Below are 15,790 nucleotides of genomic sequence, written 5' to 3' on the forward strand. Positions count from 1 at the left end.
ACTATTTACATCTAGCTTCATATTGACTACATTGACTGGAACCAGATGTCCAAGGTCTCAGATAGGAGTCTTTCCCAGCCTTGCCTGGTAATTCCCAGGACTGAACTTAGGCACTTTTTCACGCAGAGCAGAGGCTCTACCACTGAGCTACAGCCTCATGCAACACATGGGTTATTATTAGAGCTGCATAATGTAATCAGCATGATTAAATTAACTGAAACTGTAGTCAGAGATTTGGAAGGTATGCCAATTATAATCAAGCAATTCACTGGCTTTTTTGGAAAGGGATTCTTTTTACATACCAAATGGTACCTTTTCTTGAGCAAAACCTTTATGTATCTTGGCTACATCCATGCTTTGAGAAATAGTTTCAGCACTGCAGGTATCATGAACAAGATATGCTCATCTTTTGATACTATTAACTAGCCAGTGCAACTGTTTAAAACCAAGACTAGAGGAAGCCAGTCAACCAGGAAAACAGAACCAAAACACTGTTTGTTTTCATCTAAGCACTGCCTGCCCCACAAATTTAATGAAAACACTAGAGGTGGCTTTTCTTTCCCAAAACAAGGAGTGGTTGAACAAGGGGTGGCTGGTACTTTAAATGAATTGTCTCAATAAGAGACGCTGTCATCTTTATTCAGGATCCTTAAAAGGGCTCCTTTATTAAGTTGCTGTAGTGTGTAAATATACATATGTTTAGGGAACAATCCTATGGCTCTTAGACAGCCCCACAGATATTTCGGATTCCTGGTTCCTAGGTCAGAGACAGCACTCTGACCTTAGATCCAGGAATCCATGCTCCAACCTCCCTCCCTCTCGCAGCCAGCATGGAAAGAAATGTGCCAACTCCCACTCCAAGGTCGAGAATGCGACCTGAAGAGAAGGTAAAGAGGGTGTTCCGCTGGGCTGGGAGGGGACTGGAGAGGCCGGGATACGAGCTATCCCAAGCCCTCTCCAGCCAACTTCCCTCCTCCTCCAAAACATTCCAGCTAGACGGGCAAAAAAGCCCATCTAGCAAAAATGCAGAGCAGAAGGAGCAGGGAGGCAAAGGTCACCTCCGCCACTCCTCCCACTCTGCACTGGATAACTGTAATCCTCCAAGTTTGGAGGCTTCCAGTCATTGTGATAGGATTGCACCCTTAGTCAAGGATAGCAGTTAGCTAGAACCCAGTCAATCAACTGAAAGACCTTTAGTTATTACCTTCATTCCTTTATGCAGGACTGCCATCACTTACTGGTGTTCACACACTGCAGCGTTGACGGGGGAGAGTAGCATGATTTTCCTTTAGACCCCATTCCCCAATCTTATTTTCTCCTGCTCTCCTGATCAGTAGCATGCAAAGAAGGCCCAAATGCAAGCAGAATTCATAATCAGAGAACAGTGACTGCTCACTGTGACCTTACCTGTGGTGGCAATGCAGTCAAATCCTACAAATGCATAAAAGCAGGTTGCTGCCCCTGAGAGAACTCCAGAGAAACCAAAGGGCATAAACCCTCCAGCACCAGGGTCAATGTCTGTATTACTAAAAACAACAAGAAGAGATCAGAGGTTAACAAGACCGGCCAATTCAAAGGATATCTTGCAACATAGGAGAACTCCATCCACCAAAACACATGGTTGACACAACCAAGACCTATCTATATTAAAAACATATACTGATTTTATGCTGTTTTAATTGTCATGGCATCCCTCAAGGCATCGTGAGAATTGTAGTTTGGTGAGAATGTTGAGATCCCTAGCCCCATCACCAAATTACAGTTCCCAGAATTCCCTGGGGTAAGGCATTGTCTGTTAAACAAGTTTAAGGGTACAATCCTATGCATGTTTAGACAGAAAAATGTCCTACATCTCCCAGCATTCCCCAGCCAGCCATGTGTTGGGAGTTGTGGGACCTACTGGGAGATGTAGGGCTTTTTTCTGCCTAAACACACAAAGGATTGCGCCATAAGTCATTTAGAGAGCAATCCTCTGGCCTCTAGATAGTGTCTGGGGGGCCATAGGATTGTTTCGTTTACTGGTTCCAAGTCGGAGACAGGGCTCCGACCTCAGAGACAGAGTAAACCATGCTCCCTGCACCCTCCCCCTCATAACCGGCATGGGGAGAACCATGTCGGCTACCTCTCCACACGCTTGGAAACCTGAACAAGGATGCAGGGAAAAGGGGGTGGTCCCAGGGGTGGGAAGGGGAGGAGACTGGGAAAGCTGCCTTACGCAGTGTCCTGTGCTCACTCCAGCCTCCTCCCCTCCCACTCTGAATCACCGCAGCTAGACGGGTGAAATCGCCAGTCTAGCAAATAAATATGCAGGGCAGCCAGAACCCAGAGGCGAGGGCCACCTTCTCCGAAGTTGGAGGCTGCCAACTATCAACATAGGATTGCACCCTTAGATGTGCCCAAACGTTTGGAGTGCCACCACTTTACTGTGTACAGGAGATCTCAGATCACAAGCCACAACACATGAAGGCGGTAATATTCCAAGTGTGCACAGGAAATCTCATTGAAATCAGCAGAACGTACTTCTGAGTAGACATGGACCTGATTGGGAAACAGTTTATTTTCTGAAGAAGCCTGAATTGCCTTCAGAACCCTGTCAAATCTATTCCGGAAGGAGCTGGAAGGTTTTTATTGATCCTCCATTATTAAATGTGGTATGGCTTTGTAAACCAGAAAGAAAATGCTAAGTCTCTAACTACTTCCTGCTTCTTCAGAGGTTTCAGCCAAGGGATGCGGAGTTACAACCACCCAAGTTAAAATTTGCACATAGCAGTATGCTAAAAACAAACAGGCGTCTTAAGTTTCAGAAAGCCTTAGCATAGCAATTCGTATGATTTACCCAATGTAAATAATATGATGTTGCCAGTGGATTTTGCTCCAAGTAGGCTCAGGGCTTTACCACTTTTCTTTGTGTATTCAGTAGAGATGCACTGTGGCGCCATACTACATAGAATAGGCTATATACAAATGGTTAATTTTGAACTATTCTGCACCATAAAAACAACGAAGAGTCTTGTGACACCTTAAAGACTAACAAGTTGATTTAAAGTGCCACAAGACTGTTGTTTTCACTGCAACAGACCATCCCCCTCATAAACGTTTCCTGTTAATTCCCCACATCCTTTTTAGCAAATGTAGGGGCTGTTCGCATGTAATGGTGGCAAATCATGGATAAATTACCACATGATTTGCTGGGCACATTCTGCCGCCTTTTTGAATATTCAACCCCCAATCAGGGGTTGATGCGTAACTTCTAAACCAGGACACTATGGGTTAAACAACTACCAAGTAGCCACAGTTATATGTGAACCAGGTCATAGACTGCAGAAAGTGTGGAGTTAGGTCAGGAGCAAAACGATTCCTAGGAATTATTGTCCAATCAACCAAGGTGGAACAACACTAAACGGTTTAGGAGAAGAAAGGAACTACACCTCCAGTAGAAACGACTATGGCATGACCAGGATGAGCATTTTTCCTATGCTCCTATTTTGGCGGATGGAGCTTTAGCTCGGGGGTGGAGCACACGCTTTGCATGTGCAAAGTGGCAGGTACAACCCCTGCAATCGCCAGGTGTGTTGCAGAGGGTAGGGGGAGGAAGACTGACAGTATATACAAGCCTCCCCCAGCCTGGTGCTTTCTAGCTGGCTTGGAGTGCAACCCCATGGCCATGCTGGCTGGGAATTATGGGAGTTGTAGTCCAACACATCTGGAAGCACCAGGCTGAGAAAGGGTGGTATAGACAACAGAGGTACTAATGGTTTGACTCGCTATAAAACTGTTTCCTACGCTTCCAATATTCTTTAACCTGGAAGGAGTTTTACTTTCAACGTTAATTCTAGGCATACGTTTTTTCAAATGTCGTAGACATGCTAAATTGACTCAAGAATAACTGAGAGTCATTATTACATAAATCTAGCAGCAACTCCTAAATCCATTTATGCAAGGCTGGATCACAATGGCCAACAGATGTATTTGGAAGGAGCCTATTGAGCAGCCTGGAAAGAAATTACAAAACATCCTCTTACTGCTCCTATCAATACTATTCCTTAAAGTGACATTTTCCTGGGTCTGTACTGTTAGAAGAGAACAGTGGAGATAAGCGAAAGTAGCAGACAAAGGAAGGGAGAAGTTACACTGTCTACCTCTTGAAATCAGACCCTAACCCAGCAATCAAATTCCAGAGAAGCTGTGATCCTAGAAAAGCAAGGCAATAGCCAGCGTCCTGAGCCAGGACAGAGAAAGGACTCTGTGTGGCTTAGCAGGGTTGGGAAAAACCCTCAGTGTTGCTTGGGAAGAGGTAAAGGAGGAGCCTTACCTAATCATATCTTAGCACAGAAACAACTTTCCAGAAGGGAAGTAGCAGCCTTTGCTAGCTTTGACCAAGTCTGATCTCTTGCCTGCTATTCACAGGCGTTGCACATTTTGCAAAATATTCTATTCTAAACGTGCAGCATTACAACTGCACATTACACTGTGTCTTGTTTCACTTTAAGTTTAGAGTAAATAAAAATGAAGCCTACAAAACTGCGGTCAAACTTGTGTGGCCAAGCCACATATGGGGCTGCCCTACATGGTCACCCCGGGAGCTGCTGCTGGGTTACCAGCTGGACTGAACTGAAGTGGAGGTGCTGTCCCTGTGAAATGACACTTCCACATGTATGATGCATTCGTGTCTGCCCCAATTCCTACAGTGGTGGAGGCTCAAGTAACATTGCCACCATCACAGAAACAGGGGTGTCTGCACATACACCATCCAAGCAGAGGCCTTGGTACAGACAAACCACGCCCAGCCTGGCATCAGCCCAGAAATTGGGGAGGGGCACTTCATACACGAACCAGCCCACACCCAATATGCACACCAGGTGCACTTACACAAATCAGCATTCACAACCACATGCACACCCACAATTTCTTTTAGGTAAAATAAAGCCAGCACATACTTGACATCTGTGTAGTTTTCTGGGACCTGCCAGTTTTTTACAGATCCCTTCACAAAACCCGACACCATCACAAAGACCAAGACGAGAACGTTGATGCAGGTGAACACTTTGTTAACCATTGCAGATTCTTTCACACCAAAAGTTAGAAGTCCTGGAAGATATACAGCAGATAATTAAAGATTTCTAACATCACCAATGAGAACAAATAGAAAGGTATTTTGTTTCTGGAAAGAGCTGCACCAGCACTTTTTCACTGGTGCAATTTGCTATGCTTCTAGACAGACAGACCCTCTTTTATGATTATAGGGGAGAACCCCAAGATCCACCAACCAGATCCAGGTGCAAAAGACATACATTTAGTATGCAAGAACACAGTGCCTCTGAGCACATTCTGAGCCTAGGAGTTTGTTTCCAGAACCAGAACTGAACTGAGCTCACAGTCCCTTCCACACAAAAGTCCACTCCTGGTTACCCCAAGGATTCCCAGTTTAGGTGGGAGAAGTCATTTTGTGGTTGCTGTTGTTAAACAACTGGGAGGCAGAAACCCTTGCCAACTATGGCAAATGACCCAGAGATCTACCAGTAGATACTACTCTGCCTTCTGCCCACCCCTCTCTTAAGGAACTTCCAGCATGCCCAGATGACCTGTGCTTTGGGTATGGTACTTGCAAATGTTTGCAGCTGCCTGGTTAAAACTGCATCTCACATGGGGGGTGGGGGTGGGGTGGCTTCCCCCAAAGAGCTTGCTAGATGGAGCAGCCCCTACCCACCCACCCCAAACCATATATGTTTCAAGTTTCAACCATCACTAACTGCTTGTGTGAACTGGGCCTTCATTTATCATTAAATACAGACTTGTATCTGGCACGGGCAATTATAAGGAAGATGCCCAAGCTGGAAGCATTCGTTTTATTTTCAAACTAGTGAGCAGACCTGGCATGACATGGGTTGGAATAGCCCCGGTACAGCAAAGCCTTCAAAATTACACAGCTGTCAGAGTTGGACACATATTGCCTGCACTGTCTGAGTGAAGCCACACACGCTAGCACCCCTAGGCATGGCCCCTGCCATGTGAACCCCTACAGTCTCCCCCCCGAAAGGCAGGGTCTGTCCATTCCATTCTTCTGAGGGGGAGCTGCCCCACAGCAGCAGGTAAGGGGCAGCTGTATAACTCTGTCCTTCCAACAACTCTCCCCTGGCATCAAACTGTATCAATTGCAAAGCAACGTAACGGTTAGGGAAGTCTTCCACTTAGTATCTGAAGATGTGACTGCAAACTTCAAACACATGGACATGTTCAAATTAATTAAAATTAATTTATATGTTTAAAAAAAAACAGATAACCCTGAGGTGCACACCCCTAGGGTCCCCTTGGTACACATGCCAAGTTTCAGGTGTATAGGTTTCACAGTCTTGGTGCAATGCTGCTGACAGACACACACACACACACACACACACACACACACACCCTCTTTTATTATGACAGAAAATAGCAGCCCACTCAACAAACTACTTCTGAAACTTGGAGGTGTGTTCAAAAGCAATGTGCAATGAAAGTGTAGGATTTGCTGTTACGGTGCAGAAGTGAGAAGTTCTTAGGCCGTTCTAAAGGGGCTTTCTGGCTGTGGCCCATACCTGGGAAAATGTGACTTGAGCCTAGCTGCGATTTTGACACATCCCGGGACCATTCACACGACCAGTCCAACCAATGCCAAAATACACCAGGAAAAAATTAGTTTATGTGAACTTCATTTTTTTTTTTAAAAAGATGACACTTGGTCTCAAATTCAGCCCATTTTACATGCAAATTCAGGGTTGGGTGTTTTTCTTCGTTAAGAAGAAACGCTGCCCTCACTGAAGTCCACACATTTTTTAATGTTTTGACTCTTCTAAAATAAACAACTATCCACCAGCATGATGGCAGTTCTATCCTTTCCCCCGCTCACCCACCCCAACACCTTCCTGGCTGGAGTACTATACGAATCAGCAGATTATGAAGGTGAGAATTTACAGTAACAAATCCAAATTCTTCTACGATGTTCAAAGCTTTCCAGCCTGCACTCACACCAATCAAAAGAAGCTTGGTATTCCATGTACGGTACAAAGCAGTATTGTGGCTCACTACCCGCTTTCACTTAAACAGCTAGAATGCCTTATCAGAGCCATTTCAAAGAGCAGGTGGCCGAGAGCAGTTCTAACTCTGCCACTGCTTCAGTAGGTCAGCCCGACACTTGCAGCAAACAGAAAAGCTTTAAAAACAAGGCCAAAATAAACCAGGGCGTTTGCTCTTCCAGCAAAAGTTAACAACGAGAGTGCAGATGGGCAACGAACTTGAAGTCCCAAAAAACTTCCCAAGCCAGCTTTCTCTCGCTCGCTCGCTTTCTCTCACCTGTTAAGATTAGGATAATGAAAACAGAAAAGACATCCGGGTATTCCCCGAGCACGCCAGGAGCTTTCATGGTCATGTAATGTCGAAAGAACTTCTCAATGTGCTTGCCTATAAGTTCGTCAAATGTTGCACTCCATGCTCTGGCCACACTCGATGTTCCTGTCAAGAGAACAGACATCAGAACTATTTACTCATCTTATTTCTATATATACCACCCTTCATCAGTTGATTTGTGGGCGAGTGATAGTACCACATAAAATGAGAGACTGTGGAGCAGAGACCTTGCCAAGAAATACTTCCCTCAGGTGGCCCCTACCCAGAAGCAGGAGAGTATACAGAGGCTGGTGGCAGCTGATGAAACTCTAGACGTGCAGCTCAGAGGAGTACTTAAATCAGACGTGCAAGACCTGGTGTAAAAAGCTAGTGTTAGCCCTCCAGTGAGCTGGTTCCACAATACCACATCATCTAATGCAGTCTCTCCATTTAAAAAGTTACAGGGGCACGGTGGGCGCTGACCACATAGAAGCATCAGCTTCTAATGGGGCAACTTCTAATGGGAAACGTCTGCCTTTAGTTGTAGTCAGTGGTGTAGTGGTAGATTTCAAAGTGCAGGTGCTCATCCTGTCAGTCTCCACAGCCATGCGCACAAGGCAAAGCCAAAAACGCGAAGCAGCTGTGTTGATCCTGACCAAACCAGTTCTAGCAGCTTTCATCACCTCCAGGAGCAGGTCTGTTGTAAAGGTATCGGGTGCCCATTCATGGCCACCACCACCACCCCTCCTTTGCATTGCAACAGGGATAGCTTTCAACTATATATTGTTGAGAAAATTCATTTCTCCCCAGCTCCAGTGAGGACTGCAGCTAAACTCAGAGAGAACAGGGAATTCTGAGGAGGGTGGAAGATGGTGTCAGCATTCCTTCCTGCTAATCAAAAAGTATCCAGGCTGAGCCCCTGCAAGCTCTGGCTCCATTACTACTGGTTGTAGTACAACTGTATGGATAGTTTTGCATTAGTTTCAGGCTGGTGCAACAAAAAGCAGCCTTGAGATCCTGGAAGTAACTGTTTTGGTGCTGGAGAGAGGACAAGCAAGAAAAACAGGGTGTACAAGGATGCAAGACAAGGCTGACTGCTCTCTTCTTCTCATAGGTGCATTGCCCCATCCTTACTGCTGCTTACGTTACTGGCTTCAGGCCACCGTTAGTCATGTGAGCAACACATTTACTCCCATAAATTCAACGGGACTGTGGACGAACTCACTTGGCCACAGAAGCCTTTTGTACCCAGGAATGCAGAAGCGAGAACTTAGCAGGCTTGCTCGCCCAAGTTTTTAAGATGCCAATTATTTTGTACGATGTGAACACTGCAGTCAGAAACTTAAGTCAAGATATTGCTGGAGTTTGTACATTCTTGGTTCAGAAAAAGAACCTCTGCCGCTCAGGATGCTTGATTTAAATACAAGGCAAGCATTACGACCCCAAGATCTTCTCAATTTCAGATTTTAATCAAAACCAGAAAAGAATCATCCCCCTTCCACACACTTACATGGCTGAAAGAAAAAGAGAAGTATATTTCTATCTCCACAGCAGCCCTGGAAAACTACAGTTTCTTCAAAACTGTAGCCCCAATCCATACAACGACCCAGATGGAGAGCCCAAGGCAAGTGCAGGATGTTTGTTCCACCACCTTATTCTCGTCACTATCTCCATGCTCAGAGAAGACAGGCAAGCAGGCAGCAACAACAAAAGCAGCAGCAGGACCAGGAGGCTGTGGGGGTCAGCACTGGGCCCACTGCAGGAGTATGGGTTCCGGCAGGTACCCCATGATGCCGACCCCACCACCAGCTCTGATCGGACATATGGCAGGGTCAGATTCGACTCATAGTCGGGCTCAGAAAAAAGCAAGCTATTTCTTGATTTGGAGGGAAAACAGCTTCATCTGTCAAGCCCAGTTATGAATGGAACGTGGGTTCTACAGCCCAGAATTCAGATAAGCACTCTGGGATAGGACTAATATACTCTGTAGTACAACATCATAAATTCACATACTGCACTCTTCAGCGTATGTGAATAGTCCCCAGGCATTTGTAGAATGTACATATTACAAATTTAGTGTTTAAACCTTGTATTTTGAGGAACAGTCGAACGAAGAAGAAAAAACATCTGTAGGAAAACAACATAAAAAGACTTTCAGGGGGCCATTCTCTGATCAACAGGAGTTGTGTTTTTCAACATCTATAAATGCCTACAAAGCAAGGAAATTCCAAAAATGATATGCATGAACACCAAGAAGATGTAAATAAATAAGGAGCGTTTGAAGTTCAATGTGCATTACCTCCACACCCTTCCTACGCCACCACTCCTATTTCTTTTTGTGAACAAATTCTCTTCTTAAATGAGTTCATGCTGTGCTTCACTAAGTTTTTTTTTTACCATCAAGAACATTTATCTCCACCTCCCCCCCTTTTTTTTTTATTAACATGAGCTACATGACCAGCCCTTGATACAAGAACTTCCCACAGAAGACTGTACTAAATAGTTCAGATATCCTAACAGACCCGCATTGTTCAGCTGCATTCCAGTAACTGCCAAGGAAAAAACTGCTCTACGCAGATTTTAAACCACAATTGCTATAATGATACAGAATTCCCTAAAGGTGTTCCTGTGTAGGTGATGCAATGTCAACATATTAAATTAGGCTTCCTGTCTGGGCATTTTTTAAAAATCTACATTAATACAAGCTAACATACAATTCCCTAGAGGGACAGTAATTTACTAGAAGGGAAGCTAATTTCTCAACATTCAACAAAATAAAATGTAGTTATTTGCATGAACTGGAGATATTTGGTTTAATAAAATCAACCTAGTTTCATGGATGTATTTGATCGAGTCTATACATAATTATGGGATACTGTCTTGTGGAGACAATGCCATTTCAGAATGCAGGTTGCAGAATCTCACACTTAAAATGTTCCCCCCATGTTAAAAACTCCCGAGTTTAAAAAACCAACAAACCTAGCACATCAAGGGAAAGTGTTCTACCGAAACCCTCAAGTGAACATGTTCATTTTCCACATAGAGGATACTTTTATATAAAAGCGCACTCAAGCATAGCATGTCTCAATTAATTTTTATTAATCTTATTAATTCTGTGGCTTATTAACTTTCTACAGAAAGTTGCCTTTAACGCTAAGAATATTAATATTTAAATCTATGAGCCACTTCAGACAATCTCTCATCTCATTAAGCCAAGATATGCATGAGCTTTTTCCTCATGCACAGAACCTCTTTACTCAAGCCATGATTAAACTGGAAAGCCTCTAATAATTAAGAGTCTAATTAATCACAGTGTTCTGTTTCATCTCAGCCAGGAAACTATGGTCATCAGAAATCAGGATCTTAAACCAGCTTTAAACCATTGTCCAGTACGCGGGGTTACTATGGTTAAAGTTTGTAACCATAGCATTCCAGTTTGGACAAAATGGGAAACTATAATTAATTAGAGGCTTCCTGGTTAAATCACAACTTGTTACAAAGGGAGGTTGAAGGGGCTGAATGTTTATCTCAGCTTAATTAGCTGAGATATGATCATCTAAACATAGGGTATAACTTATGGATCTATATTCTGCGTCATGTTATATTCTCTTTTGTAAGCTACTTCCTTAATTAAAAAAATAAGAAAAAACACACACAACATGCCATGCCCTCCTGCAGCGTTCTTGTCAGGCCCTGCTTTGCATTCTAAGAGTACATGAAATGAGAAAGCTACCTGCCAGAAGTAAAGTCTTTACAGTGATTGCGCCAATGCTGTGGAACCCTTTCCCCCTTGAAGTTCAAAACTCCACTTCTTTACTTGCCTTTAGAAAGGGCTGCACTTACTTTTTGGTAACATTGCAGACAACTAGAAGCTGTCGATTCATTTCTGTTTTGTTGATTGATTTTTTGCTTTTATTATTTTAAATGAGTATTAGTAGTATACTGTTTGTGTATACTGAGGGCGGACTGAGTTTCAGAAAAACCAACAAAAATATTTCAAATAAATAAGTGGTACAGATATATGTGCATTTATTGGCACATGCCTTATCTCCCCAAAAGAAGGTGATTCTGTTGATTCTGTCAACACTGATTACCTATTTAAGAGGAAGAGGTCTGGATTCTGCCTCCTCAAACAGGTGTTTGGTGGATAAAAGGGGATTTGCCAACCATTAAGGTATATGGATCCAATCCAACAGAAGAATCCAAACACACAGTTCCATTTGCATGCACAGGGACAAATACAGCAATGATTTGGACAAATGCTTTTCCCTTTTCAAGCTTCTCCCACAACCAATACAGAAAATTGGGCCTCAAAACTAGCAGTCAGGCACCTTTAAACTGATTACAGCAAGTTGGATCCTTATTCTTGTTTTGGTAGCAGTGTTCCCGCATTCACTATCCAAGTCTGAGTCTGTTAACCAGTCTTCCTTATCTAAATATATTGCACATTTCCTATGCCTATGACAACATAATAACAATGGGCTTTGAACTATCAAAAGGAAACTGCTGTTAAAAAACAGGGCATAATACAGATGTTTCACAGATCCACATGTGCTTTTTGGAATAAATGGAGCAAAGGCATGAAAAAATACTCACCGATGACATAGGAAAGAATTAAATTCCAGCCAGTGATGAAGGCCCACAGCTCACCAACAGTCACATAACTATAGAGATAAGCAGATCCAGTCTTTGGAACTCTAGCACCAAATTCCCCATAGCAAAGTCCAGCTAGAACAGAAGCCAGAGCAGCTATTAAGAAGGAGATCACAATGGCAGGTCCTGCATTATCTCGGGCCACAGCCCCAGCAAGAACATAAACTCCTGCCCCAAGTGTGCTGCCTACGCCGAGAGCAACCAGGTCAAATGTGTTGAGGCACCGGGAGAGCCGGCTGTCTTCTCTTGCACAGTCTACCACTTTCCGACGTAACAATTGCTGTCCAACACCAGCAAGTCCCTTGCAAGGCATCTTCTTGATGAAACCTGTAAAAAAGATAATGTATTTGAATCAGTATCCATCTGAAGCTTCAAGTGATATATGTGGAAACAGTTTTGTTTGGTTACAGGTTTTTTTAAAGTGCGCCACAATTCATTTAAAGCAGCGGTTCCTTAAAGCTGGAAATGAAGCTTCATAATTCAAAACAGTTTGTATCCCCTTATACGTAAATAAGACACACACACACACACATTCAAAGCAGTATGACTGGTTGATGACGATCAGGTTTGATCCAAATCAGTGCAATGCATTTTTTTTAGGGGGGGGGGTAGAGAATCAAGGTCATTTCAGCTATTCAAAACTTCAAGGTCTCCAAAAGAGAAATTCTGCAGAAGCAAATGGCCTATTTTTCCCCCCAAACAAGTCATCTTCTCAAGCCTCCAGCACTATCTGTTAACAGAAACAGCACAAAGCCATCCCAGTTGTGCTGACTGGCAGAGTGGAAATAAGTTGAATTTTTAACAACTGGCTATTTTTAAAATACAGGGGCACAATTCTAAGGCCCTTGGAGGATGTCCCATGGACCTTAGGATAGCGTGGGATAGGATAGTTGCTTAAACATATGGGAATACAGGGAGCTGCCTTATACAGAGTCAGACCATGGGTCCATCTAACCCAGTATTGCCTACACTGACTGGCAGCGGCTCTCCAGGGTTTCAGGCAGTAGCAGAAATGTCCACTGCCATACCTCTTCAGGCGTTGATGCTCCAATGCTGGGGGGGGGGGGGGCAGGGGGAGTGGACAGATTGTGAGAGGCCTTGGATCCACTGGCTCAAAAGCCCTTCTGTTCCCCTGACAAAGGAGAAACAATACACCGCCTTTGAAGGTGCGGTCTGATTTTCCCTCCCATTGAAACCCATTGAAATTTCGCAAAGGACAGCCAGGGCCAAAAAATCAGCCAAAAAGAAGGGAAGTACCCCGCAGGAGCGCACACACGCACACAGCCTCTGTCCTGGGCGGCACAAGCCCAGCTTTGGAATTGGCAGTGGTGGAACCACAGATTCCCCCTGCCCAGAGACATAGTATTGCTCTGCCTACTTTTTAAAAAGTTATATTTAGGTGTTGCTTTTAATAAGTGAGCTGGTTAAAAATGAAATCTGAATGTAATGCAAATACGATAAATTATATACCAGCCTCCCCTAACCTAGTGCTCTCCAGATATGTTGGACTACAACTCCCAGCATCCCCTAGCCAGCACAGAATTCACAATTCCCTTACAAATACACTGAATTGTATAGTGCAATCCTATGAATTTCTATTCAGAAGCCAGCCCCCACTGAGTTCAATTGGGCTCTCTCCCAGATAAATGTCCATATCATTCCAGCCTAAGCTTACTTTTCTATGTAAGGGAAATTGGATACTTGGGGAAATATTTGACTTAACTTCTCAAGCATTATAAATATGGAACAATAGGACATGCATTTAATATTACAGGAAATTATGAATATTTATGACCATCAACAAAGGGGCACTGATGTTTTACTTTCCATTACATGAAGAAACATGCTTTTTGCCAAGTAATTACTAGCCTTACTTCTGGAAAGTTCTGGGCACCTAGCCTACAATGTGGCACACCTAACTCTGTGAAGAACAGCGATCCTTGTCTTCAAGTAAGTGATTTAAGGCAGGGTCAAACTACTTGTGACACTCAGTAACTGACACACACCCTGCAAGAAGCTACAATCTGGGGCAGATGATTGTGCAGGGAGGATGAATGGGCAAATCACCCCAACCCAGTTAAAAGCAGGACTGCGAGAATGATGCAGCCAGACTGCACTGCCCATATGCTTTAATGTTTTATTTTGGGTGCACAATTCAGAATCCTCAGGACCTCAGTTTTCTTTCTTCTTCAAAAGCAACTGTTATTATTTATTTTACTGTTATTATTCATTATTACTTGTATACCCTGCCTTTCTCCCGCTTGCAAGGAACCCAAGGCGGCTTACATAGTCCTTCTCTCCATTTTATCCTCGCAACAATCCTGTGAGGTAGGTTAGGCCGAGAGTCAGTGAGTGGCCCAAAGTCACCCAGTGAGCTTCATGGACAAGTGGGGACTTGAACCCAAATCTCCCGAGTCCCAGACCAACACTCAAGCCATTACACCACACTGGCTTTTATTTATGGTAAAATAATAAGATTCGAAATTTCTAAATTGCCCTTCCAGCCTGTGCATTTCAAGACATGCCTAGTAAAATCTCAAAAGCCTGGGTGGGGGTGGGGGATGATGCTTCAATGCTCTGCACAGCCTTTGGACCCTCCCCATGCCTAGCAGGATGCTAAATATGTAAATATGTGTGAATTTAATTAATAATTCAGTTTTTCATCTTGCAGAGTTTAAGTTACACTAGTGCCTTTTTTTCTGTTTTAAGTACAGACTTCAAATAGTGGTATCAGGAAGGGTGAGGCTAGACTTCCAGTTCTGAGTCTGAATGCTTCCTTAGGAAACACACTTGGAGGACTGCAGGTTAAAACTACACAGTATTGCTACACTCAGATCAATGAACACAAACCCCATCTTCTCAGTCTCTATTCCAGCAACAGCAGATGAGGTGGGGAAGGAATCTGACCTTCACCAAAGATAAATACTTTGCGTTTGATGTAGATTCCTCAGCTAAGGATGAAAGAGCTGGCCGCTAACCTTCCCCCTAGTTAGCTTCCTGCATTCTCAATTGTCAGAAGGGAGTAGGTGAGGGCAAAAAACAGGCAATTTCTCTAATACTTTGGTTTCTTTGAATTGTGCTTTTTTAAACAAGGTGTTACTGTATATGGAGAGGTCAGATATTTTAAATACAGAAGAAATACTGCATGCCCATTAGTTGAGTCCTGAAGGCATAACTGGTCGACTGCTTCATATGCTCCCAAGACTATAACTGTAAGCTCAACCAGTTCTACCAAGCCCAATATGGCTTGAGGACAGATTATCTAAAGGACTGCCTTAACCCATATGATCCTGCGCATATGTTAGGATCAGCCTCAGGGCCCCTGCTTGTTTGGCCACCATCAGTTAGGCTGGCAGGCAGTAGGCACAGGGCCTTCTTGGTGGTGGCCCCACAATTCTGGAACTCCCTCCTCAAATGAACTGTGTGTGGCCTCTACATTTCAGGCCTTATCTAATCCAGGCTGCTTTTCCATAATTAGTGTTTTGGTTCTTTGAGATTCAGGAAGAACTATCCTAACCCCCAGATCCACTGGCTGGGTCAGGACATGGTGGTGGCCCCTTACTGGTGGAAAAGAGCTCCGCAGATGGGGGTGGCCAACACAGAGACCCCTGGTATTCCTGCAGAATGCTCAGCAGGTAGAAATCTATTACTGGCAGTATTTCCAGGGGCAGTGATAGCCTTGGATCGAAGGCTCCTTTGTTCACCAGGCATGCCTCATGATCACACACACACCAGCCTGGAGCTGGCATAACTAATTTTCCCCCATGGGAACCAATAG

At 43.9% G+C, this 15,790-nt stretch overlaps 1 protein-coding gene across 4 annotated transcripts in view; it reads right to left on the minus strand.

The window, feature by feature from the left end:
* Window positions 1-15,790, minus strand: part of SLC7A1 (solute carrier family 7 member 1) — a 53,388-nt gene that overhangs the window by 20,004 nt on the left and 17,594 nt on the right. For all 4 annotated transcript variants that reach the window (XR_014789017.1, XM_084842946.1, XM_084842947.1 and 1 more), the window contains exons 2-5: window positions 11,956-12,339; window positions 7,327-7,485; window positions 4,938-5,088; window positions 1,408-1,526 (exon numbers count right to left, since the gene is read on the minus strand). Coding sequence is in view for 3 of the 4 variants with exons in the window: in XM_084842946.1 (XP_084699072.1) it covers window positions 1,408-1,526; window positions 4,938-5,088; window positions 7,327-7,485; window positions 11,956-12,325 (799 nt within the window). In the remaining variant the exon portion in view is untranslated. The remainder of the gene's footprint in view (window positions 1-1,407; window positions 1,527-4,937; window positions 5,089-7,326; window positions 7,486-11,955; window positions 12,340-15,790) is intronic.

The sequence above is a fragment of the Heloderma suspectum genome, chromosome 3, assembly GCF_057233095.1.
Source record: "Heloderma suspectum isolate Gila_16-S chromosome 3, 16-S_ref, whole genome shotgun sequence".
NCBI classification, from domain to species: domain Eukaryota; kingdom Metazoa; phylum Chordata; class Lepidosauria; order Squamata; family Helodermatidae; genus Heloderma; species Heloderma suspectum.